Genomic DNA, 27,813 nt, shown 5'->3' with positions numbered 1-27,813 from the left:
GATCGCGTCCAAAGCGAGATTCCAATCCTTTGTCGCGATGAATCCTTCGGGCATCCGAGTCGCTGATGAGCCCCATGTGCCGGGCGCCAATTTGTCGGAGGTGTTTGCCCTTCGCTGCACAAGTCCTCAGATCAATAGGAAGAAGTTGGCACAGAAACTGGAATAGAAACCGGTCCTTGGATGCTTGATTCTGGTCTAGGAAAGACATGGCTTGGTAGTTCGGGCTGGACTGTTCCCATGAGGCACAGGGTCAAGGCTGATTTGCATATAGCCAGTGTCTGACCTAGGGTGGTGTGGAGTGCAAAAAAACGATGGATGTAGGCCCAGATCTTTGTACTGGGGTGAATGTAAGACATTGTCCTGCATTCTGTCCATCAACTGTGTTTTTTGCAACATTTATGTTTGACCACTGGCCCTGTTGGCTAAAACCTGCAACATATCTTTGGTATCATATGCGGGTGATACGCAACTGGTCCTTTTCTACACCAATGACCCTAGGCAGGATGCAGTCAAATTTCAGGAGGATCTGTCAGCCGTAGCAGGCTGGATGGATGCAAATTGTCTCCCGCTAAATTCCTCTAAAACTGAGATCATCTTATTAGGCCGTGATTCCCAGCTCTGGGGCAACAATTGGTGGCCACCGGAGCTAGGTAGTCCTCCGGTGCCAAAAACTACTGTAAAAATACTTGGCATGTGGGAGGACAATGCCCTATCTTTTGAGGAGGATGTTAAATCTGTGGCAGGGACCTGGTTCGGCATACTGTGTGACCTCAATCCCACTCTGGGCTTGTTCGACCCCCACACTTGCCAGTTGGTAGTTCAAGCCGCGATTCTGGTTAGGCTGGATTACTGCAACAGTCTTCTGCTGGGCGCTAATAAATCTGTCACCAACAGGCTCCAGCGCACCATGAACACGGCAGCACACACCCTACTCGCACTACCGAAGCATTGTTCAGTTTCAGGTGTGTTGCACCGACTCCACTGGTTGCCCATTGTGCAAAGAATCCAGTTTAAAGCACTCTGTGTTACACAGAAAATACTGGCGTGCTCAGGCCCGATTATTCTCAGTGACCTATGTCATCACTACATTCCAACCCGTGCTCTGGGGATCTCCACTTGATGTGGGTGCTGCGTTTCCGTAGGGCCAGAGCCGGAGGTCATTCATTTAAAGTGTTGGCTCCGAATCTTTGGAGTTAGATGCCTCTCCCCATCAGGAATATCTCCAATCTCTTGGCTTTCAGAAAGGCAATAAAGACCTGGCTGTTTCAGTAGCAGTAGCCTCACATGCACCTTTCCTCTCTCATTTAGTGCTGGGACGTCCTTTTGCTGGGATTGCCATGCGCTCTACAAATCACCTAACATAACATCTTATGAGGGGTCTAGGGACCTACCAGCTTTTCCAGGAAACATCTGATTACATCTGCTGTTGTGGTGTTTGAAGGCATTTTGAGATCAAGCGTAACAGCCAGCACAGCTGTCTTGTTTCGAAAGATATATTTTGGGCTTACCAAGAGCATACAGCAGCTTGCAGCCTGCCAATTGCTTATCATTAGTTAGCTTACCTGTCACTCTTATATGCCTGCTTCTTATTGTATGGCTTGTGTTGTCCAACTTATGTCTGTCTCAGCCCTGGAGCATTGTAAGTTTAGTTGTCCCCTTCCACTACTTACTTTTAGGGAACTAATTTTATCCTACCTGAGAATGCATGTGTTTTTCAGCTATCTCCCTAGATTGCATCTCTTCCGCTGTGCTCTGTGTTCCTGTCTCACTCATGTGCTTCTCCTTTGCCTCTTCCATGATTCGGTGTCCCTCGTGTTTTTCTTGCCCCTTGTCCCTTGGCCTTGCCCCTTGCTTCTCACCCCTACTCCACGTTGCTCTCTGTCTCTCTCTCTCTCTCTCTCTCTCATTTGTATTTCTCCCCATGTTTGACATTGCACTCTCTCACCCATTTACTTTTCTCCTCTCATCCGAGGCCCTCATGTTGCTTTCTTACATCCGCACCCCTTTGTTGCTTCTGCTTCTTACCGTGGTCCTGTGGTGCTTCCACTACACCGACCATATACTGTGTTGTTTCTGTCCCTCCTTTTATACTTTCCCCACCTGTTTTGCCAATGCTTATTGTATTTTAGGGCAGAATTTCATTGATGCTACTCAGGTCACTACTCCGACAACCTGACAGGGGTCAAGGTTTCTCATGCTAGTGATAAATACACAAGGGCACTCAATGTTAGTCTTCATAAGAGAAAGCATAGAGGTTTAACCCCTTAACTGCTGGACCTTTTACCCTCTCCCCCACTGCTGAGCCCTTTTTAGGTCGAGTTTACTCGAACCTATTACTGTCAATCCAAAAGATTCCTAACAGGCGGATTTTAAACAGTTCCAGAGAAAAGAATCACGTAACAAGCTCCTCATGCACGAGCTTGCCCGAGCCTTCCCCCTGCCAGCAGCATTTCTCCTGCACTCGGCCCACCCCCTCCCTCTCCATATGGTGCGCTCTGCCTCAGGCCAGCATCTCTCCTCCCATAATTATTCACTCTCGTCACCCTTCCTCCCAGTCCCCACAAGCAGGCAGCAGCTTCAAAGGGATCTGCTTCCCCACCCACTGCTTCACACTTCACGGCCTGGCGGCCGTGACTCGGATTTCTTCTTCCCCATCCCCACAGCAATGCCAAGAGCTTGTTGTTATTTATTAGCAGTGTTCATTCTTTCGTTATCTTTTTTCCTTTTTGTTTCATCTCTAACTTGCTTCCTTCCCTTCTCTCCTTATTATTCCCCTTTTCTCTATTCCCTACTTTTCTCCTCTCGTCTCCCCACCACTCCTTTCCTCTCCTCTTCATAGCTATACAAATTAACTTCATAGGGGCACTGCTGTTTTGCCCCGGGGTGCCTTTGATGGACGCTAATTTCATTGTTTCTTAACGCCCACCTCTTTCCTCGTTTAAGACACGCCCTCACCCCAAGTTCTCAATCAAGCTTCTTTGATAGTTCGACCAGCAAAGCCCTCATTTTATTTAATTTTATTTGTAGTTTCATATAGCGCGATCTCAACCCGTATTGGATCGCTTTACATGAGCACCAATTTAGCTATGCAAGGACACATTCATTTTGTACTAGGCACGAGGAGATGACGTGATTTGCCCAAAATCACAGGATTATGTCATTGAGTCGACGCCGAGGCTCAAAACTAGTTTCCCCACCTCCAAAGTTGGTAGCTCTGTCCACAGCCTGCGTTATTTTAGGTAGTTCTTTGTGAGGTGCAAAATCCGATTCCTCGCTGTAAGAAACGTCTAGAGTAACAATTTAGGACCGTGAACGTGCTCATTTCTGGCTCCATGTTTAAAATAACTAGTTTTGCAGCTATTATTGCCCATAATCTTTTCATAACCTGAGGCTCTGATTAAGCTGGATTTCCTTCTCTGTTTGCTCACCAGCCAATAAAAACACGAACAGCAATACCTAGTAGGAATTTGTAGCAAACAACAAAAAACGCGATGCAAAATGACTACACACAACACGAGTAACATATAAAATGCTTCTGTTGTAGTCTCTTCCTCTTTCTTTGCTGCTCACAGCAGCTGATCAGCCCCATTATCGTTATGTATCATATTTCATCTGATAAGCCCCATTATCGTTATGTATCATATTTCATCTGTTAATGTGTATTTGCTTATTTTTATTGACATAGCTAACTTTTGCCCATTAAGCTTGCGGGGCTTCTCCCTATCGGTTTAACGCTGGCTCACTCAATCACATCACAGTGTAGTTCGGGTTGCAATGTCCATCTAGGGGTGTTCACCTCAGCATCCCCAGGCTGTTATTAAGTTTTGGTTTGACCCAAAGTCACATGACCGCAGTTGTTTAATAAAAGGAGCGGAGCAGCACAATCGATTGTACTGCACCAGCTACGATCCTTGTTTGGCTTGTATTTGTTTTCTTATTCTAAATGCTTGATAGACCAATGAGTTTCCTTTACACTGCCATGTAGGTAAGCTTTGTTAATAGGAAGGGTTGCAGGAAGTTGTTCCACAATCGCCCGCCATTTCTGCTGGGTGGGTGGTCTAGCCAACTGGCACTTAGCACCCACAGCGGAAGACATGCAAAAAGTGCATTCATGACAAGTGTTTACTAATGCTTGCCATTGCTGCTCGTTCCAGACTACTGGCACCAGGCATTTACAGCGAGACACATGCTGCTGTCGGCATGACGCACATAAAAAAGATTAAGTGAGCTCACACTACTAACATGCAGGTACTGTTGATGCTAATCTAGGTTATTAAACCAGGCAAGCCCAGGACGGAGTAAGTATGGCAAAGCTGGGTGAATCCTCTAGCTATCATCACACTTTATCTACTTCATGCCAAATGTTACCTTCCTCTTTACATGCAGTGAGGCCTCAGGCTCGCCTCTTCACTGTGGGAACTATGGATCACTAATTAGTGTTTTTTTGAGTGTGTACTGTCTACTATTCATGCAATATGTTTAGTGTGAATGTTTTTGATCACAGGTTTTGACCTGTTAATGTGTTCTCATATTCCTCTTTTTACACGGAGAAGTGTGGCTCAATGGTTAGAGCGGCAGACCCTGATGCAGTGGTCTAGTCCGGGACGAGGGATCAATTCCCCGCCTCGGCGGGTCTTGGGCTCAAAAATTCCACGGACCTGATGATTCTCGCCTTGGTGCCTATTCCAATCATGGAGTCCCACTCTGCAACTCTGGGCAATAGCTTGCTTAATCTCCACAATGGCCCCCACAACGCTAAGGATGCCTGGCCTCTATCTTGGGGGTGCCCAGGAGTTGACGCCTCTCAGGGAAAGCCAGGATGGGTTCCACAGCGGTATTCGTACAAGCGCCTTGAGACCCTTGCGGGTGAGTACTGTGCTATACAAGTATCAATTTACATTTACACAGCAATTGGATGCTGATCTTTAGATGCATGCTCGAAAACCACGATACAGTAGATTTTGGATTTCAACACAATAGGCGTTTTGAGACTGCTACACCTCTTTTAGGCACACAGGATTTTACACATTGACCATTAATATATGTAAGCTAATTCTCAGTTTTGTGTTGCAGATTTGGAATAACACAAAGTAGGTGTATGGTTTATATTTGGCATTCAGAGTGCATGATTGTGCAGCATTCTGCGCGCATTGTAAAGCACAGTTGGGAGTAGTCTTGGTCTCTACCATTCTACCACCCTCACTCTACCGCCCTCACTCTACCGCCCTCACTCTACCGATCTACCACCCTCACTCTACCGCCCTCACTCTACTGCCCTCTTTCTACCGCCCTCACTCTACCGCCCTCACTCTACCGCCCTCACTCTAACGCCCTCACTCTAATGCCCTCACTCTGCCGCCCTCACTCTACCGCCCTCACTCTACCGCTCTACCGCCCTCTTTCTACCGCCCTCACTCTACCGCTCTACCGCCCTCACTCTACCACCCTCACTCTACCGCCCTCACTCTACCGCTCTACCGCCCTCACTCTACCGCCCTCACTCTGCCGCCCTCACTCTACTGCCCTCACTCTACCGCCCTCACTCTACCGCCCTCACTCTACTACTCTACCGCCCTCATTCACTCTACCTCCCTCATTCTACCACTCTACTGCCCTAACTCCACTGCCCTCACTCTACCGCCCTCACTCTACCGATCTACCCCCCTCACTCTACCGCCCTCACTCTACCGCCCTCTTTCTACCACCCTCACTCTACCGCTGTACCGCCCTCACTCTACCGCCCTCACTCTGCCGCCCTCACTCTGCCGGACTCACTCTGCCGCCCTCACTCTACCACCCTCACTCACTCTACCGCCCTCACTCACTCTACCACCCTCACTCACTCTACTGCCCTCACTCACTCTACCGCCCTCACTCACTCTACCACCCTCACTCTCTCTACCACTCTCCCTCACTCTACCACTCTCACTCACTCTACCACCCTCACTCACTCTACCACCCTCACTCACTTTACCACCCTCACTCACTCTACCGCCCTCGCTCACTCTACCGCCCTCACTCACTCTATTGCCCTCACTCACTCCATTGCCCTCCCTCTATCTATCGCCCTCCCTCTATCACCCTCTCCCTATATCTGTCTATCGCCCTCCCTCTACCTGTCTATCGCCCTCACTCTATTGCCCTCCCTCCCTCTATCACCCTCCCTCTCTTCCACCCACCTCCTTCACTAACTCCCTGTTCTCTTCTCCTGTGCTGATCTGTTGCTCTTCCACCCGCCTCCTTCTTTAACTCCCTGTTCTCTTCTGCTGTGCTGATCTGCTGCTCTATTCCACATACATTTTCTCCAACCGCACACGCACACACACACACAACCACCCACACACACACAACCACACACACACAACCACGAACACACACAACCCCACACACACACAACCCACACATCTATCTATCGCCCTCTATCTATCGCCCTCTATCTATCTATCGCCCTCTATCTATCTATCGCGCTCTATCTATCTATCTATCTATCTATCTATCTATCTATCTATCTATCTATCTATCTATCTATCTATCGCCCTCTATCTATCTATCTATCTATCGCCCTCTATCTATCTGTCGCCCTCTATCTATCTGTCGCCCTCTATCTATCGCCCTCTATCTATCTTATCACCCTCTATCTATCTATCGCCCTCTATCTATCTATCGCCCTCACTCTATCTATCGCCCTCCATCTATCTATTGCCCTCACTCTATCTATCGCACCACCACAACATCACTCTGGGGCACCACAACATCACTCAGGGGTACCACAACATCACTGAACGCCACCGCATCACTCGTCCCCACCACAACATCACTCAGCACCACCACCTCATCAATGTGTGCAACCATTCAACAACTGGTTCAAATATGTTCTCTCAATGTTTCAAGCTTTATTACAAATGTCACAAAAAGATGTTAATATTTCACTTCTGTTCTTGGATTTTCGTCACAATAAAATACAATGAACATAATCTTCACAAAAGTTATTTACAAAAGTTTAAGCTATTGCAGTTATAAATTACAATAACTTTTATTTAAGTATTCATTATTAAAAAAAATTAAAAGCCATTGTTATTTGTAATATCAATACATCTAAGTCACGTAAATACAACACATATTGTATTACAAATGCTATAGGTGTCACATTTGCGAAAGTTATAACTATTGGCATTGTAAATGCCAAAGCTATTAATTTCGCTATTTTCAAAACCAACACATAAATACAAAAATTGTCATTTACAATAACAATAGCTCAAACTTTCCTAATGCGAGACCTATTGCATGGCAAATGCTTGTTTGACTATTTAGGGTAGTTTGTGCTTAGGGCTTAATAGTTTTTTCCACATAAGGTATCCATGCCAAATTTGTGTCCTGCGACACTTGTTGTACTGCAGTATGGAATAGAAGCCCAGCCCACTCTCATATGTTTCATTGGCTTGTGTCACTGTCCTTTGTAAATGCTGGCTTCTGATTCCTTAATAGGCTTGTTAGTCCCTCCTTAGTACCACCTTGTCTTCATTTGTAACCTTCCATGGCTACTGGCCCCTTTACTTCAGTTGCTGTTACACAGTACGTGTTATTTTGTCTTGTAAGCACTATTTTCTTTATTAAGTTTCTCCTACTTCAGGCATGACGAGTGCTTTGCTTACATTCAGCGTGCCATGCGTGCTTTCACTTTCCTAGCTTCCGGGACAATGGTGACCGCTTGTTTGCAATACCATAGGTCTCAAATTTAAATGCGAGAACTATGGCATCGCAAATATTTTTTATTAAGTAATTGAGCTGAACCATGTCACTGGGTCTCGTAGGGGTAAAGGCGACCTTTCCCCGCCAGTGAGTCACGCCCCTCATGGGGCGTTTTGTAAGTGCTCAGAGTTAAATTTTAAAGGCTGTTTGCTCCTTTAGGCCTGCTCGACAGGTTCACTTCTATTTCATGCCCGTCCTCTTGTGAAGTGTCAACAGTAAATGAAAGCAGGTAACCCACGTTACGTACAAATGCACCGAGGCCATCTCCATAAAGACCCCAGTGCTCAAAGCAATCCAAACAAGCAGGGAGCAGGCACACAGCGTCTACCCTGGTCGTCCCTAGCCACGGTTTGGTTTTAAGGACTCTTCTCATGAATTGAAAAGCGATGCTCCTATGTATGATTTAAAATCACAAGCAACATTTCCAGCATTAAGCTGCAGATTTCACATCTACAAACTTTTTTTCCAGGTTTATATGGAGCAAACTCGACCCGAAGGTATTGGATCACTTTTCTTAAGCACAGCAGTTACATTACACAAAGACAATTCTAAATACATTGTAATGTAAATTGATACTTGTATAGCACACTAGTCACCAGCAAGGGTCTCAAGGCGCTTGTACGAATACCGCTGTGGAACCCATCCTGGCTTTCCCTGTGAGGCGTCCACTCCTGGGCACCCCTAAGGTGGAGGCCAGGCATCCTTAGCGTTGTGGAGATTAAGCAAGCTTTTGCCCAGAGTAGCAGAGTTGGACTCCATGATTGGAATAGGCACCGAGGCGAGAATTATCTGGTCTGTGGAATTTTGAGCCCAAGACCCGCCGAGGTAGGGAATTGAACCCTGGTCCCGGGTTAGACCTCTGCATCAGGGTCTGCCGCTCTAACCATTGAGCCACACTTCTCCACATTAGTAAATTTGAATGCTTCTAGGGATTGTGTATGGTTTTATGTAGTAGAGTTTGACATATGTTATTTATCAAACAAGAGATACTCTTTTTACACTGACATTACACAAAGACACATACATTTTTGTAGGTACGGGGAGGTAAGTGATTTGCCCGAGATCACAGGATGCTCAGCTGATGCCGAGACTAGATCCTCCTGGTTCCTCAGTTCCAAAGTCGGCAGCTCTTGACATAATGCCACATGCATGCCAACATTTTAGAAAAGGAAAGTGGGCGATTAAAAAATAATAATCGAGAAAATGTATTTCCCTGGATGATTTCTACTGAAGCAGAGACGAATTCAGGCTGGAGCCCAAATAAAGCCATTTTTTGCATAAAAATTGGGAGCCTCTCGACGAAATCGGGTCTATTTGCAGTTATGATGCTACATTCTCTCACCTTTTTAACATCTTCTATAAAACTTACATAGAGACGTGACAAAGGAGTGTTAACCACTTCTAGAGATGTTTATCACTTTGTCCTAACAATAAAGTTTTCAGTAATGTATTTTATCGGATAAAATCTGAAGCCATGCCACATCCATAACTTTCTGAAAGTGTGAAAGAATGCACTATGTATGGTCTGAGCTGTAGTTTTGAACATGGAGTTAGTGGATGCTGGGTTGCAAGACTAGTAGTGGCATTGAGAAATATTTCCTTCTGCTTCCTTTATGTGCATTCTGTTTGACATCATGCTTTTTTTCGAATCCTGAGCTTACTTGTAGATGCAACACTCTCCTTCTAGAAGCTTTGTGTTTGTGTCAGATGCCTGTGTGCATACAGGTGAATTCCCTCACAAGACGGTGCCCATCTTTAGGAAGTAGGCCTTGATCCCCTAGGAATTTCCCTTGTTGCTTAGTGGCTGTTTGGAATTCACTTCACTGTCCTTCATAACTGAGTGCAACGCCCCAGAACAGCACTGCATAGCTGACCATTTACTTAAGTTCTTCTTGTATTAAGGCCCTTTCATGCACTTAAGTTGTTCTTGTATTAAGACCCTTTTATTTGGCTCATGCAGGGAACCAGCGTTGTCTCAACACTTCCGTTTCTGCCTTTCGTGCACTCAAGTTCTTCTTGTATTAAGACCCTTTCATTTGGCTCATGCAGGGAACCAGCGTTGTCTCAACACTTCCGTTTCTGACTTTTGTGCACTTAAGTGCACGAAAGGCAGAAACGGAAGTGTTGAGACACCGCTGGTTCCCTGCATGAGCCGAATTAAAGGGCCTTCATACAAGAAGAACCCATTAAAAAATACGGGCACAAAAAGATATTTAACCACGGCCATTCCGCCTCTGTGCAGGAAGGGAAACCGGTCATGTGGCAAACCTAATTTGTTGACCTAAGGTAGCGACCAGAACAGCGCAACTTGCAACTGATTTAAGATTCCCTACAGTTATACCTGTAGCTCATTCCCCCTTTACATAAGGGTGTAAAAGTGGTCTCAATCCAGGTGTAATCAGCACTTGGTTCCTTCAGATAGGAAATTGGACCGACGACGTAACAGTGGCCAAATGACTCTCTAATTTTAAAGAACAACGTACTATAGATGTTTTAACCGGTGAGAGTGCAGTGTTTTGTAGTCTTGAAAAAGAAGGTTCAACCATATCTCCTTCGAAACGCGTCGACGTCTGTCTACTATTAACTCATCACTCTTATCTACCCTAAATGTCAATGAATTACTATACATTCGGGTGATTTTGATACAGTTTTGATATGAGTCATGGCATCTAATGACAAAGTGCAATTTCTCTTTTAACTCTCGTGTTGTGTTTTTAAACTATTCTCTGTGTGATTTTTTCGTTTATATTGTTGTCTCTTGGGAAAAACGGGAAACGGCCATTACCACGAAGCCTTTACAACGAAATCGTTAACCACGCATGCAGTACAACGCATGCGTGGTTAACACGAAAGCCTTTACCACGCATACCTGTACTACGAGGTTTGTAGTAAAGGTATATGTGGTAAAGGTAAAAAAAAAAGGGGGGGGGGCTTGGGGGGGGTCTCCCCCCCCCAAAAGAAACTCACCTGGAGTCACGTCGGGTATCAGCGTCGTTTAAGAGAAAACGGAAAATAAACTTCCGCTTTCTCTTAACGACTATGACGTCACCACGCTAGTAATTGTGGAAAATGTAATGCGTGGTGAACGAATTCCGTTGTAACGCATGCGTAGTAAAGGCATTCGTTGCAACGGAATTCGTTGTAACATCATATATTCGGGAAAAACGCACTCCCGTTCATGTTGTGTATGACATTTTTTTTTATCCTGTTCCTTCATTTTTGTATTATATTTTTAATAAATTGATTATACCAATGTATGAGTTGTAGGTTCCGTACCAATACATGGATTGTTGGTTTCAAAAGTGATCTCTCAGGTTGTATGTCTTTCTGATTGTTGGGTCAAAAGAGGATTTGATGTGTGGTGGGATATTGTGAAGTAAGATTTCAATTACTCCCAAAGGATGTTCCTTTTTGAGTTTCTGCTGGCATCCTAGTCCTTTGGGTTCCAAAGGGTCGCTCTGTTTTTTTAAGAAGGGATACTTCATCCATCAGTCAGAGAGGGAGCCAAGAGGCCATTGATGCCATACGAAAAATCGGTCAAACGCCTCATCACCGAACTCAACGCCCTGCTTCGGTCAGCGCGGGCCGAGGACAAATCCCCTGCCCAGCAGCGCTGGGAGGCGGAACTGGGATGGCAGCTTTCCCATTAGGAGTGGCATGATATCTTTTACAAAACGAGACATTCTGCCTATAATGCATCTAGCACTGAAACGGTGGTGAAGATGGCCACCTTTAGGCTTCACAAGGGTAACCCAACCCATAGCGCGTGCTGTTGGCGACAATGCTGGGTGAAGGGCACATTCACTCACATCCTCTGGGACTGTTCAAAGGTAACCTTGTTCTGGTATTCTGTCCTCGATTATATCGGCACCCAGCTCCCCAGGTTCCCGCCCTACACCCTATTAGGACTACCAGTGCTCTTACTTATTTCCTCACATCACGCAGGGGGCATCAGATTAGCATAGGACTGGGGGTCGGCACACCAAACCATTCTAGCACTCTGGGGAACCACCTCCACACCGACACACCTAGGGTGGCTTCAGTGCCTCTGGTTCGTTTCGGGAATGGAGAAGCTCAAACGTACTCTCTCCGCCCAGGGTGACACCTATAGAACTCTCTGGAAACCATGTATAGCCCTGCTGTCTCCAGAATTTATGGAACTTACCTGCTACATACTAGGTATTACGAATTACAGATCCGGCTTCACCTGAAGATGTGGAGGGTCCTCCTTGAGGGATACTGCCCTGGAACTCTCTTTTCTGTTTATTCACATTGCTACTGGTACCCGGAAGGGAGCGGAGAGGGATGTTGGGTGGGTGGGGGCTATTGTTAAAAAGTTACGCTCTATACTGCTGATTTGGGGGAGGTTGATCCTCCCATGATGGCAAGTTTATTGTAAGAAATTGGGTTGCCGGTTGAGGGTGGAGAGCCCCCATTCAAGCAACAACCACAAAGCCTGTCAGGTGAAGTCACAAGCAAACCCCAGTTAACCGGTGCACAACCCTCTGGAACAGAGAAGTCAGCTTAAACTGGAGGGAATGTCTAAAGTATTTGTGCAACACTTCAAACAGCAATAAAATGACAACACAAGAGGAATTGCACACCAGATTAGAATAATAGAGTACGTTTAAATAAATAAAACAAGACCAAAATGACAAAAATGCAATCAGTATTACTAGTGATATACAATTTTAATGACTTAAGTGAAAGTATTTCCAAAAAGCGCCTGTTATGGTTATCTAGTTGTGCCATATTGGGGCACAAGGGGGAACATCCTTTTCAAAGCAACTTTTACAACGCATGCCTTTACATTGCAAGCCTTACAACGCATGCCATTACAACGCATTGCGCTAGGGGGCGCTCTAGGGTAGGGAATAGATTTAATTTACTATCCAACACCTTCCCTACTACCCACGGGGACTGGAGTTGGAATAGTAAATTAAACTATTCACTATCCAGCACCCCTCAACACTATGCGTTGTAACAGCATGCGTTGTAAAACCTGTGATGTAAAAGCATGCGATGTAAAAGCATGCGTTGTAATGTCATACATCCGGTCACAAGTTCAATCCAACCGTGATGGAGCGTGGGCCGGCTACAGGAACCAACTTAAGCCCACTGAACAAAAGTACCTTAATTCCTGGTTGTGGAGAGTTGCGAGGTCCAGCATCAAGGATACGTTGTGCAGCCGAGACAGTGTGGGGTCTGGGTCGAAGAATAGCCAGGCACTGTCAGTTCCGGAAAGCTGTCAGGCTTTGATGTGAGGTCCTGTATCATTGGCAAGGAGGCCGTCAATGAGGGGCTTGCAATGAGACGTACTGTGCTGAGGATGCATAGTGAAACGGCTGGTTCCAAAGAAGCTGCGGGGCTTGCGATGTGAAGTCCTGCGTCATTGTTGAGTTTCCCATCAATGACGGCTGGTGTTGGGGATGCATTGTGCAGTGGCATTTCTGATGAGGTCGTGGGCTGCACGGGCAATGCAAAGTCCTTCCGCTGGGATATTTCTTGCAGTACAGGGTATGTGTTGGTTCTGCTTGTGGTTGTGTTGCGCTGTAGAGGAGATGTGCTAGTTCACAGAGCACCTTCAGGCCCACTTCTAAGGGCCCAGGACTGTGGTGTCACCACTTGGCAGGATAGAATTCACAGTTGCAGAGCCGGGGTCTTGGTTACAAGAGACTAGACCTTGGAGTCACTCTGATGGTCCAGGGGACAGGTTGCTGGTCCAGTCCTTCTCAACAAGGCAAGAGGACACCAGGAGAGCAGGACAGCACAGCAGGGTAATAGTCTTTAAGAGCATAAGTCCAGCAGGATCGCAGTCCTCCCAGCAGTACAGCAGTTCTCCTCCTGGTAGAGTAACCACAGGTCCAGAAGTGTACTGAAGATGATTCCCTTTGAAGTGCTCAGGTTTCCTGCCTCCCCTGCCCTGGCTTCACACTAACTACAGGGGGTATGTAATCATTTCTGTGAAGAAGGCGGTGTTCATTTCTGACCTCCCCTCCTTCCAGTAATCGCCCATTAAGGCACACCTAAGCTCTCTATTGTGTGTAACTGTCTAGTAGGAATACACAATGACCAACTGACAACTACACCCATACATGTGACCCAGAAATAGGCTGCAAGCACTAAATGGCTAAGGCAGGAAAATACCAACTTTGTAAAAGTGGCTTTTTTAATATTGTAATTTAAAATCTGACTTAACCATGACAGAGGATGTTTCATTACAATTCAAAAGACACCAAATATGAACTGGATACATGCTCCCATTTGGAAATTAGCACTCAATAAATGAAATACGGGTAACTCCAATGTTATACTATGGGGGAAGCAGGCCTTGCAGTAGTGAAAAGCAGATTTAAGAGTTTTTCACTACCAGGACATGCAAACTAATAACATGTCTAACTTTTTAAATACATATACCCTGCCCTCCGGGCTGTCCAGGGCCTACCCTCAGGATGACTTATATGTATTTGAAAGGAAGGTTTGGCCTGGCAAAAGGTTTGTTTTGCCAGGTTGAACTGGCATATTAAAATTGCACACACAGGCTGCAATCAGGTGAAAACTACTTAATTAGGTGGCACGGTCAGTGCTGCACGGCCACTAGCAGTATTCATTTCATAGGCCCTGGGCACTTTCCTAGGGCCTCACAAATAAATTAAATATGGCAATTGGAAAAGTCAGATGAGCATTGGACCGACACAGAAGTGGGATGGAATCCGCCCGACTATAAGTCTGTGGTTCCACCCCCCAAATTAGGATGTGACTGCCCTAAGGGCATTTGGGAACATCAATGTTTCCATTGTGGCGGCTGGAAAAGGGCCCCAGCATAAGGTGCAATTGCATTTTTTGTTTTCAAGCATTCATGCACCTTATACAAGGCACCATGCGGAGCCTGCCACACTGTGCATGGATGTTTGGTGGAGCACCAAAGATACCCCCCAGGCCCTATAGCAGAGGCCAAGGGGGATTGGGGCCTGATAGGGGCCCCAACGTCTCTTTCTGTCTGCCTTTCTATGGCGATCAGCCCACCAAAGAAAGGCAGAGGGAAAGGAATATTTTAATCCCTAGATCGGTGCCCGACCGCCCCTATTATTGGGATTACGGTCGCACTGCTGCCCGACGTGCTCTATGAGCCGGTCAGTACACCAGCTGCTGCAGGATCGTAGTCCAGCTGTCGTACCACTTCAATGGATGTAGGTTGACCCGCCACCGACAGCCTGTTGGTGGTGGGCCCCCTGACATTGGAATGAGGGCCTTAATTTTTAGTTGTAGACAACAAACCTCTTTAGCTGTCTATCAGAGAATACTGGACACTACATACATACACTACACAGAGAGTGACCTTTTGCTAAGCCCCTTCAGCCATTTGCTTTTGCCATTTATTTAAGCACTGCCATTGCTTCAGCGCGCTGTCCTTAAAGCCAATAAACAGTCCTCTTTGTAACATCTCCATCTCCATGGTTCACCAGATTATTATGCACTTTCTCCCCACATGGCCATCTAGAATGCAGAAAAATCATTACAAGATGACCACTGTACATAAATATGCTCACTGCCACCTGGGTGGTTGATGGGGGAATAATTGGCATAGTCATTGCATCAGGGTCCAAGCTCAAAGATGAGACCTATTGGCTTTGATAATTCTTGTTTTTTTTTAAATTTAAAGTTCGCCCATGTGTCTTCCCACGGGGGAGACCTTTGCATGGCTTTTTAACCAAATCATTTGTTGCCTATGCTGGTGTAACATGTGGGTTTCAATGGTTGTTAGATTGCTGGCAGCGCGTGCTGACCAGTCCCATGACACACAGTCTCACATGAGCCTGTGGGCTCAATCTGTTTAGCGCTAAATAAACTGGCAAACTGGCTAAAGACCAAGTTTTTACACAAATTTATGTTTTTTAAAGCTAGGTTGTTGAATCCATTCAAAACAATGTAATGGCATCCAGTATGAAAATCATTCCTTTATATCCTCAATGGTGTATGTGTTATCTTCAATGGTTTCCAGTGTCACAAGAGACCCAATGCATTTTGGGTGAATAGTTAAAATGCGGTAAAGCCCAGGTTTATTTTAGGGCTCTGGAAAGTTTGCAGCTGCACACCTCCTTCTCGTGCCCCCACATACTTCATCTTCTTTCTTTACTCTTTACACTTGCACGTTCCTTTCTTGTAGCAGTTTTGGTGCCCTATTAGCAATAATTGTATTTTAAAGTGTTTTTAAGACTGACAAGGCAATGCACTAAGGTCCAAACGTGCCGGACGTGCTGAAGATACCTTTCTAGTGCTTGGTGAGCAGTGGATTGTGAAAGAGTATATGGTATGGTGGGATTTTGGGAGTTTGAACACCAGGCGCGCCGCCTGGCTTTGAATCTGCTGCAAACGCCGAAGACTATATGCAGGAATACCTGCATATAGGGCGTTGCCATAATCCAGGCGGGATACGACCATGGCAAGGGTAATTAGTTTTAGGGCATCAAATGAGAAGAAACGGGACACCTTGCGTATGGTACTCAGTGCCAGAAAAGAAGAAGAAACCACAGAGCTGACCTGGGAGTGAAGGGTGAGTTGGGAGTTGAGCTTGATGCCTAGAGTTTTAACTGAGGTAGAGGGAACAGGTGGGGAACCAAGGGAAGGGGGCCAGAAGATGGGGGACCAGGGGCTGGATGAACCACCCGTCAACACCAGCTCAGTCTTGTCTGGGTTGAGTTTAAGATGGTTGTGGTTCATCCAGTCTCGGATGTGGATCATGATGGTTTGAAAATTAAGAGCAGAATCGGGGGAAGAGGAAAGATTGAAAACGAGCTGGAGGTCGTCCGCATAATTGAATACGGCAACCTCCATTTGTTGCAGTGAAAAGATAAGAGGGGAGATGTAAAGGTTAAATAAGAGGGGGGAAAGGGAGGAACCTTGGGGGACCCCGCACTGAACATCGCGGAAGTCCGCAGTGAAATCGCCCAGGCGAACTGCCTGGGTGCGGTCCCTCAGGAAGGATGATAACCAAACCAACGCGGTGCCCCCGATCCCCGCCGCCTTGACACGGGAGAGTAAGATGGAATGGTCCACCGTGTCAAAAGCGGCTGAGAGATCGAGGAGGACCAAGGCCTGAGGTTGGCTGGTATCCATTCCCTCCCTGAGGTTATCAAGGACCGAAAGCACTACGGACTCCGTAGAGTGTGCGGGGCGGACCTGTTAAAAGAACTGCACTGGCTTCCTATAGCCAAGAGAGTCCTTTTCAAAAGTCTGACGTTGACCTTCAAAGCCCTTCATAACATTGGCCCTAGTTACATCAGGAAACGTCTTGTTTTTTATAAGCCTAATAGAGCTTTACGGTCCGCCTCTGTCTAAAATGGTAGTTCCAACCATTAAACGCGCCAGACAAGGCCACCACTTGGCTCCTCGTGCCTGGAACGAGCTTCCCCTTTCTCTTAGACAGACCCCCAGCCTTATGTCCTTCAGAAAGGCTTTAAAAACTTGGCTTTTCACCAGATAGGGCCCCTGCCTATCCTTACTGTTCAGTTATGTTGCTGCCCCCGAAGGACCTCTTCGCCAAAGCGCCGGGACACTCCTTTTGGAGTAGCTGTTGCGCTATAGAAGAACGTGTTAACAACATAACATAACATAACATAACATGATTGCTGCGGTGTGTATTCTGCAAAGAACAAATAGGCACAGTGTAGGATTTAAAAATGGGGGCAAAACAAAAAAAAACAAGCATTTACAATGCAACGGTCTCGCCTTTGCAAAAGTTAGAGCTATTGGTATTGTGAATGACAATTTTTTAATTTATGTGTTGGTTTTGAAAACAGATAAATAAATGGCATTGTCATTTGCAATGCCAATAGCTTAATCTCTCGCAAATGCGAGACCTATTAAATTTGCACCCACACACACACACACACACAGAGAACCACACACACACACAGAGCCACACACACAGAGCCACACACACACAGAGCCACACCCACGGAGCCACACACACAGAGCCACACACACACGCACACATATACAGATGATTCAGAAAAGGGGGGTGGTGATGAACAGAGTGTCTGAATTAAGCAGACCACTCTTACCCAGTCCAAAGATCAGGGCTTGATCCATCACCGTTTTTTAGCTCACTGCACCATCCCAGCTCAGAACTTGGCTATATGCAAATTAGTCTGACCCTGGCCCAGTGCATCATGGGAACAGGGCAGACCAAACTACCAAGCCAATTCTTATACTGGGAAGGAAACAAGCTACCGGGGACCGGTTTCTGGCATTTCAGCCGTCTTCGGCCCGGCTTGCTTGAATCCTGATGGTGCAATGAGCAAGGGACTCACATCTGAGTATACCCTTCCACGCTTATGGTGGACAAAAATGATTCAGAAAAGGGGGGTGGTGATGAACAGAGTGTCTGAATTAAGCAGACCACTCTTACCCAGTCCAAAGATCAGGGCTTGATCCATCACCGTTTTTTAGCTCACTGCACCATCCCAGCTCAGAACTTGGCTATATGCAAATTAGTCTGACCCTGGCCCAGTGCATCATGGGAACAGGGCAGACCAAACTACCAAGCCAATTCTTATACTGGGAAGGAAACAAGCTACCGGGGACCGGTTTCTGGCATTTCAGCCGTCTTCGGCCCGGCTTGCTTGAATCCTGATGGTGCAATGAGCAAGGGACTCACATCTGAGTATACCCTTCCACGCTTATGGTGGACAAAAATGATTCAGAAAAGGGGGGTGGTGATGAACAGAGTGTCTGAATTAAGCAGACCACTCTTACCCAGTCCAAAGATCAGGGCTTGATCCATCACCGTTTTTTAGCTCACTGCACCATCCCAGCTCAGAACTTGGCTATATGCAAATTAGTCTGACCCTGGCCCAGTGCATCATGGGAACAGGGCAGACCAAACTACCAAGCCAATTCTTATACTGGGAAGGAAACAAGCTACCGGGGACCGGTTTCTGGCATTTCAGCCGTCTTCGGCCCGGCTTGCTTGAATCCTGATGGTGCAATGAGCAAGGGACTCACATCTGAGTATACCCTTCCACGCTTATGGTGGACAAAAATGATTCAGAAAAGGGGGGTGGTGATGAACAGAGTGTCTGAATTAAGCAGACCACTCTTACCCAGTCCAAAGATCAGGGCTTGATCCATCACCGTTTTTTAGCTCACTGCACCATCCCAGCTCAGAACTTGGCTATATGCAAATTAGTCTGACCCTGGCCCAGTGCATCATGGGAACAGGGCAGACCAAACTACCAAGCCAGTTCTTATACTGGGAAGGAAACAAGCTACCGGGGACCGGTTTCTGGCATTTCAGCCGTCTTCGGCCCGGCTTGCTTGAATCCTGATGGTGCAATGAGCAAGGGACTCACATCTGAGTATACCCTTCCACGCTTATGGTGGACAAAAATGATTCAGAAAAGGGGGGTGGTGATGAACAGAGTGTCTGAATTAAGCAGACCACTCTTACCCAGTCCAAAGATCAGGGCTTGATCCATCACCGTTTTTTAGCTCACTGCACCATCCCAGCTCAGAACTTGGCTATATGCAAATTAGTCTGACCCTGGCCCAGTGCATCATGGGAACAGGGCAGACCAAACTACCAAGCCAATTCTTATACTGGGAAGGAAACAAGCTACCGGGGACCGGTTTCTGGCATTTCAGCCGTCTTCGGCCCAGCTTGCTTGAATCCTGATGGTGCAATGAGCAAGGGACTCACATCTGAGTATACCCTTCCACGCTTATGGTGGACAAAAATGATTCAGAAAAGGGGGGTGGTGATGAACAGAGTGTCTGAATTAAGCAGACCACTCTTACCCAGTCCAAAGATCAGGGCTTGATCCATCACCGTTTTTTAGCTCACTGCACCATCCCAGCTCAGAACTTGGCTATATGCAAATTAGTCTGACCCTGGCCCAGTGCATCATGGGAACAGGGCAGACCAAACTACCAAGCCAATTCTTATACTGGGAAGGAAACAAGCTACCGGGGACCGGTTTCTGGCATTTCAGCCGTCTTCGGCCCGGCTTGCTTGAATCCTGATGGTGCAATGAGCAAGGGACTCACATCTGAGTATACCCTTCCACGCTTATGGTGGACAAAAATGATTCAGAAAAGGGGGGTGGTGATGAACAGAGTGTCTGAATTAAGCAGACCACTCTTACCCAGTCCAAAGATCAGGGCTTGATCCATCACCGTTTTTTAGCTCACTGCACCATCCCAGCTCAGAACTTGGCTATATGCAAATTAGTCTGACCCTGGCCCAGTGCATCATGGGAACAGGGCAGACCAAACTACCAAGCCAATTCTTATACTGGGAAGGAAACAAGCTACCGGGGACCGGTTTCTGGCATTTCAGCCGTCTTCGGCCCGGCTTGCTTGAATCCTGATGGTGCAATGAGCAAGGGACTCACATCTGAGTATACCCTTCCACGCTTATGGTGGACAAAAATGATTCAGAAAAGGGGGGTGGTGATGAACAGAGTGTCTGAATTAAGCAGACCACTCTTACCCAGTCCAAAGATCAGGGCTTGATCCATCACCGTTTTTTAGCTCACTGCACCATCCCAGCTCAGAACTTGGCTATATGCAAATTAGTCTGACCCTGGCCCAGTGCATCATGGGAACAGGGCAGACCAAACTACCAAGCCAATTCTTATACTGGGAAGGAAACAAGCTACCGGGGACCGGTTTCTGGCATTTCAGCCGTCTTCGGCCCGGCTTGCTTGAATCCTGATGGTGCAATGAGCAAGGGACTCACATCTGAGTATACCCTTCCACGCTTATGGTGGACAAAAATGATTCAGAAAAGGGGGGTGGTGATGAACAGAGTGTCTGAATTAAGCAGACCACTCTTACCCAGTCCAAAGATCAGGGCTTGATCCATCACTGTTTTTTAGCTCACTGCACCATCCCAGCTCAGAACTTGGCTATATGCAAATTAGTCTGACCCTGGCCCCGTGCATCATGGGAACAGGGCAGACCAAACTACCAAGCCAATTCTTATACTGGGAAGGAAACAAGCTACCGGGGACCGGTTTCTGGCATTTCAGCCGTCTTCGGCCCGGCTTGCTTGAATCCTGATGGTGCAATGAGCAAGGGACTCACATCTGAGTATACCCTTCCACGCTTATGGTGGACAAAAATGATTCAGAAAAGGGGGGTGGTGATGAACAGAGTGTCTGAATTAAGCAGACCACTCTTACCCAGTCCAAAGATCAGGGCTTGATCCATCACCGTTTTTTAGCTCACTGCACCATCCCAGCTCAGAACTTGGCTATATGCAAATTAGTCTGACCCTGGCCCAGTGCATCATGGGAACAGGGCAGACCAAACTACCAAGCCACACACAATGCAACTTGAACTCACCTTCACGAGACAGCAGGCTCCGGCGCTGGGCTGCATCCGGGGTGCACAGAGCTCGCGCCTGCGGTGGCACAGCTCTTGCAGAGGGCAGCACAGACGGCGATTCCGTGAAGGCCCAGCGGAGCTCCCATCAGTCACCGAGTGCTCTAAATTATGCAAATCTTGAACGGAATATCTCCAGCTACAGTAGCTTTCTGTTTTTAAAACACATTACAGGTCCTTTGAGGCACGTCTTCACTAATGGTTATGAGTTGGTAGTAAACAGTAACGTCCCTAACACGACTATGTACCGGCACAGAAGTGCAACTGCATTCCAAGATTATAACTCAGTGGGTTGTAGTACATACTTCAAGCCTGTGTGCCAAGGCTGGAATCAAGTCCTGATCGCCTTAGCTGTGCAAACTTTCATATTTGATAAAATGAGTACCACTGTTAAGTAAGATAAAATGAGTACCATTACCATGTACTGGTAAGGCCTCTTATCAGCGTGAATAGCTTTATGATAAGAATACACACAACTCAATGTGTAAGAAATGTAAGTAATGCAAGCAAACAAATTTGAGTGGAAGGAGGGGCACAGGGGCAGGAAAGATCTTAAAAAAATGGGAAAGAAGCCCGCACACTCGTCAAAACTTTCATTCCGCCCCACCTCGCACATGTTTTATTCTCAACACATCTGGGCCCTCGTGCCTGCAACAAGGATCGGGCCACCGCACCCTCGCTGCTCAGGACAACACGCTGCAGCTCCATCACAGCTCCTCACTCCACACAAACGACGAACCCCAGGCTGACTCAGCGGCCTGAGGACTCATTTCCGGTCCTAAGCATTTCAATTAGTGTATCAAGCCAGAACTAACCCGCCCGCTGCACAGCCTCGTTCATAAACAGGACAAAGACACCCACAGCGGGTTGAAAGTGACTAGGAGAAAAAAATGCAGTCTTCGAAATGAAGCGATCCATCAAGCCTACAGGGCAGATGTTAATTGCATGTTTAATGTGTAACATACACCTTACAGACCCGAAAAATGCTCAGTCTCTATGTACATACTGTTTAACACTATGTGTAACACCCCCTTTCCAGACCTAGAATCAGCGGAAATAATATTAGGCCCATTAACGCTCCAGTCCATTTTAAAGCCAGTGTAGGTTGAGCATTCTACTTTTCCACTTACCTCGGCGAGTGCAAAATATTTTGAAAGTGAATTTTAAGCACGTTTGTTGTCACAAGCTCGCATGCCAGAAGTTGCACAGCTGGGGCCTGCCAAAGAGACACACTGAGAGAGGAAGTTCCCTCGATGTGGTGGTGGTGGATGTGGTGTTGGATGTGGTGGATGTGGTGGTGGTGGATGTGGTGGTGGATGTGGTGGTGGATGTGGTGGTGGTGGATGTGGTGGTGGTGGATGTGGTGGTGGATGTGGTGGTGGTGGATGTGGATGTGGTGGATCTGGTTGTGGTGGATGTGGTGGTGGTGGATGTGGTGGATGTGATGGTAGTGGATTTGGTGGTGGTGGATGTGGTGGATGTGGTGGATCTGGTTGTGGTGGATGTGGTGGTGGTGGTGGATTTGGTGGTGGATGTGGTGGTGGGTGTGGTGGTGGGTGTGGTGATGGATGTGGTGGTGGATGTGGTGGTGGTGGTGGGCGAGTCGGTCAAATCACACACACAGGGGGTGACTAATTTGCCCATTTAGACACATCTCCCATCACTCGGAAGTTCCCTGAGTATGATGTTATGGCTTTGCAAAGCGCTTTTAATAATTTTCATGGCACAAGTGCGCTGTCTTCATGCTGGCATTTTCTGTGCTTAACACCCAGAGCCACCCTTTTACAGTGACTTTTTATTGGCTTGTGGTTGTGTGATTTTATTTGGGAGTGAGTTCCGTGTTTAGAGGTGATTCCGAAGAGTTAGTGTAGTGGGTTGTGTAAGTCCGCGTGGAAGTAAAATTAGTTTGATTTAAAATGACGCATCTTCTATAAAAAGACAAACCAACACACTCCAAACCTGAGTTTATATGAGCTTCATACCAGGCTCAGACACTGTAAGTAAGTAAGTTTAATTTATTGAATGATTAATAAAAATCGTTACAATATTCGTTCAATAAAAATAAAAAATGAGAAGCTGTAAATATATACATTCATTATTAAGCATCCCTGTGTTGTTTTAAAAACCATTCTTAGTTTCCCCCGGTGCAGTACGTATTAGGTTCAAATTCTTGGTCAAAGATTTGATGGAATTATGTATACCTCAATGTTCTTCCAGCCTCTGTCAGTCCCTTATGCCCAACGTGGCTTTATTATTTATATTTTCATTAAGTTTCTTGTAGCCGTTTTTTTACCTCAATCATGAATTTAAGTCCGCGACAGGCCAGGATGGAAGAGGTACCTCCCAGCCAACTTATTACTGCTTGCCGACATGAATGTATGCTCAGTGTAATAAAGATGTCTTGTAAGTACTATCTTCTTAAAGCCATGAGTGCCGGGCATACGCATAACAGGTGCATTAAGATTTCGTCTTGATATCCACACAGTCTGCAATGGGGACTTTCTTTTTGATGTTTCCAGGATGGTCTTAAGTCCTTAGAGTAATGCTGGCCCATTCGATAGTAATATAAATGTTTTTTAAATGCTGACTAAAATGCGTGACTAAATATTCCTGTGGCTTTTGTTGGTTGTAAGAGGTGATTACTATCCATGCGTGTCGACGTTTAGTTAATGTTTTTTTGTCCTCTACCAATGATTTCATTTTTGCTGTACCATTAGCTACTTTGCTGAAGTATGGTTGGTCAGTTTCTTTTTTCCATTCTTCTAATAATTCCAATTCAGACAGGCAGGTACTCAAGTAACTTCCCCATGAGTTTGTGGGTGGCTGGCCTTACTGGTACTTTATTTCTTTCCAGCAGATGATGTCCATTGACTCAGTTGGAGCTGAGCGGAGTTTAGGACATAATTTAACAAAGCTGGTCATTGACCGAAATTTTTGGTGTTGGAGGCCAAATTCAAGACGGACTTGTGCTGGAGAGGCTGACTGTGGCAGTTTAAACACTGCTTTATATATCTTATTTTGTAATCCATTTAATATTTTCGCCTCCCTTCCAAGCCAGGTTACTAGGCCGTATGACAGTGTTGGTAAAATTTGTGCAGCCATTACCTTTAAAAGATGCGTGTAGTACAGCCGGCCATTTTTAGTTGTAATTGTCTATACGGATAAATTAGTGTTTGTGATTTCGCTTTTATTGCCAAGGTGTGCTCCTTGTTTGAGTGGCCTTGTATGAGGATTACACCTAGGTACTTACAGGATTCCTGTTCTTCTGCCACTGTCTCGTTTATTGCCCATTTAAATTAGATTTTCTTTTGCTCCACTAACCCAAGCACTTTTGTTTTTTCTTTGTTCAATTCCAGATTTTCCTGGGCTAGGTAAGATACTAGCATGTTTATTAAGCGTTGTAGGCCTATTGGCGTTTTACTTAGTAGGACAATGTCATCTGCGTACTGCAGAATTGGAACTGAAACATTGCCCAATATCGGAGCGTGACAATCAATTTCTTCTAGATTTCTGCCTATGTCTGCCAGGTATAAATTGAATAGGCTGGGGGCTAACACGCAACCTTGTTTTAGGCCTTCCTGGGTTTTAATTTTAGATGTTAAACTAGACCCTTGTCCTTGTTTTATCCTTACCCATATGTCGCTGTACAAACCGATTATTGCGTTTAATAGACTTTGGGGCAACCCCCACTCTTTTAGCTTTCCCCATAGTCTAAACCTGCTAACTCGATCGAAGGCGGCTTTTATGTCGACAAAGCACGCATATAATCGTTGGTTCTTTTTTTCAGCGTTCTCGGTTAGTAATACCAGGATGGTCAAGTTTGTTATTGTCCCCATCCCTCGTCTGAATCCAATTTGGAATCTAGGAATTAAGTTGTTATTTTCCGCCCATTCTTGCATCTGCTCTAAGAGACATGAGGCATAAAGCTTGGCTTCCACATCTATTAAAGAGATCAGCCTGTAATTCCCCGGATTGCTACGGTCTCCTTTTTTGTAAATTGGGTGGATAATGTTTCCTTTCCAAGATGCCAGCATTTTAACTTGTATGTAAATTTGATTAAACAGCATAGTTAGATGTTCGGCCCAAAAATCCTAGCTGAACTTAAATACTGCAGTCGGGAGACCGTTTGGTCCTGGGGCGCCCTCTGTTTTAAGCTTTTGAATTAGTTTTTTTAAATGGTTGCGATTAGTCAGAGTGGGTTGTTCGTTGACCCCTTTTTCGCATTCCAAATCTTTTTTTTTTTTTCACTGACCTGATTAGTCAGTCAGGCAAGCAAGCTTTATTCGACGAATTGTCATAAAAGCATACAGTACAAATAAGTTTGGTTTTAAAATAGATAAATACAGTTAAAAATGATTTTATAAATGTAGAAACAGATAAAAGACTCTTAAAACTGGACATATTGCACAAGGAATAAATATAGCAAACCTGCATCCATGAACAAAATTAGTTTGCAAGCAATTTAGTTCTAATCAGCCATGCCCACCCCAGAAATTTTGCTGTGGCTACATATACAGTCATATTAGTGCAGGTACAAATAATTCTTAAAGCAACCAGTCCACTATTGGTGCCTAGTAGCCTGCATATTGGGCGCAGCCAGAACCGGCGGGGGGCCACGTATGCTGGACATTCGAACAACAAGTGTCCGATAGTTTCAGAAAGCGCCGGGCATCCTGGACACAAAGGCTTGTCTCCTGTAGACCATCTTCTAGTAAAAGCCCTTACAGGCAAGCTCCCAACTCCCAGTTGAAAGTAGAGTTTGCGATCCAGGGGATTTGTGATAGTATCCCAGAAGTCTTCCAAGTTCGGGCTCTCTTTGATGACCAGAAACATACCGGTCAGGGAACAAGGGTCTGTTTTCCTAAAAAGCTTGGTGGCCAAGGACTTCCAGTAGAGGTCCTTGAGTACCTTCTTTGGAGGAAAATTTGAGTTCACTGGATCCTCCCATAGTTCTTTGAGGCCTAGTTCATATAGCATGCCCCGTACATGCACCAGCCATTTGATTTTGTGGGAGTTACCACTAGTAATTATATCCAGCAGACCCCGAGAGTAAGTGGCCAGTTTTGGCGTGGTCCAGATCCGCCTCCAGTATAAACTGACCTGAGTAATTTTTTAATTGCTTGATTCCATATCTTTTATTAACCCTTGGTTCTTTTCGTTTCTCTGTGGGTCCTTACTTGAATAAAGGTTCCTTACGTGATCTCTTCAGTCGTTGTCTCCAATTCCGGGATCCTGGTGCATTGCTTCTCCTTTATTTAGATTAGTTTTGCCCAGATAGAATCTTTATACACTGCTTTTGCGGTCCACAACTTTTTCCGATAGTTTTTCTCAAACTCCTAATGTTATTGAAGTTTGGTTTGATTCCCTGTTTTTTCCTTCTCAGTTGGATCCGGTACTCCCGGGCTATTTTTCTCTTTTCGTGTCTAAACTCACTGTTATACCAGGGTTCTCTCTGCACTTTTGTGCCTCTTTGTGTAACTCCGGAGCAGAGTCCTTTTGGATAAGTTCCTCTACCAGGTTTTCCCGATTTTTTACCCGTTCTCCATCTATTTGTTGGCCGAGTTTCGTCATAAAATTTCTTGCTGTGGCCTGGATGTCTTTCGTTTCTCCTCCCCTCCATCTTATTTTTCGGAGATTAAATTTCTCAGTTTGTTGCCTTATGGAGGTTATTTTTTCAGCACATGTTACTGCGATGTTCATCCTTATGGCTTGGGGAAAATGGTCAAATTCTATGCGCTGGACTATGGTATAGTCCTCAATGGCATATTTTAGGCTGTCACTTATTATTGTAAAGTCAATAGTTGACTTGACCTCACCACTCATGTAAGTTGGTACCAACAATGAGTCACCTTTTTTCCTGCTTTTTAAAAATGTTACGCCTATTGTTCCTAATTTGTGCTCTGTAACTAGTTTGTGCTCTTCTGCTAGACCTGATTGTAGCTTTTCTTACCGTAGCTCATTAAATTGCAGTTAAAGTCCCCTGAAATTATCAGTGGGCATTGCTTATTTGATATTTGTAAGGCTTTGATTAATTTGATAAGTGTAGCAATTTTTTCGTTTTTTGCTACTCTGTCGGGATGAATATAAACGTTTATCAATAGCAGTTGCGGTTTTATATTGATTTTAATTACTTGGACCCAACTCAGCCCTACGTCCTGTTCCTCTGTTTGCCAGTCGAATTTTACACATACATTGATAGTCCTCAGAGTGGGTGCCCTTAGTTGGACAGTCTCTCTGCTAATATGTGGTGTTCGGTGAATCCCGGAATTGCTGGGTAAGTCAGGTTCCAGGTCTCTTGTAAAAGAATTGTATCTTGGTTTTGGAAAGAAAGATTGAGTTTTGTGGTCCTGGTCCATGCCACTGAATCCGTGTACGTTCCATGAACACATCTTGATCTTTACCAAATTGTTTTTTTCCGTATAATGGGCCTGGTTGTATTTTCTTAGTGGTAACTTTGCGTCATTTCTAGGAATTCTTTCGGCTTAATGCCGTTGGGATCCATGACCAGTCCTGGTCAACCCAGAGAGGCCCTCCTTTGTTTGTCTGATTTTTTGGGTTGTGCGTTTTTCCTTATTTTTTTTCCTGGGTCGTTGCGCGAGCTCCACAGAGACACGTTGTTTGCTTTGGTCTTGGTGATTCATCTCCCTTTGGGTAAGATGGACTTTTCAAAAGGGG

At 45.7% G+C, this 27,813-nt stretch overlaps 1 protein-coding gene across 5 annotated transcripts in view; it reads left to right on the top strand.

Moving 5' to 3' along the window:
• Nucleotides 1-27,813, top strand: part of LOC147717698 (E3 ubiquitin-protein ligase TRIM39-like) — a 660,302-nt gene that overhangs the window by 460,544 nt on the left and 171,945 nt on the right. The window contains exon 8 of one of the 5 annotated variants that reach the window (XM_086924486.1): nt 3,189-3,204. The exons of the other annotated variants lie outside the window; for them this stretch is intronic. Within the exon in view, the coding sequence (XP_086780612.1) occupies nt 3,189-3,204 (16 nt within the window). The remainder of the gene's footprint in view (nt 1-3,188; nt 3,205-27,813) is intronic. 5 annotated transcript variants of the gene reach the window in all.

Source organism: Lissotriton vulgaris, chromosome 5 (genome assembly GCF_964263255.1).
Source record: "Lissotriton vulgaris chromosome 5, aLisVul1.2, whole genome shotgun sequence".
Classification (NCBI taxonomy): Eukaryota; Metazoa; Chordata; class Amphibia; order Caudata; family Salamandridae; genus Lissotriton; species Lissotriton vulgaris.
The sequence above is the reverse complement of the archived record's forward strand: the minus strand, read 5'-3'. Positions and strand labels throughout refer to the sequence as shown.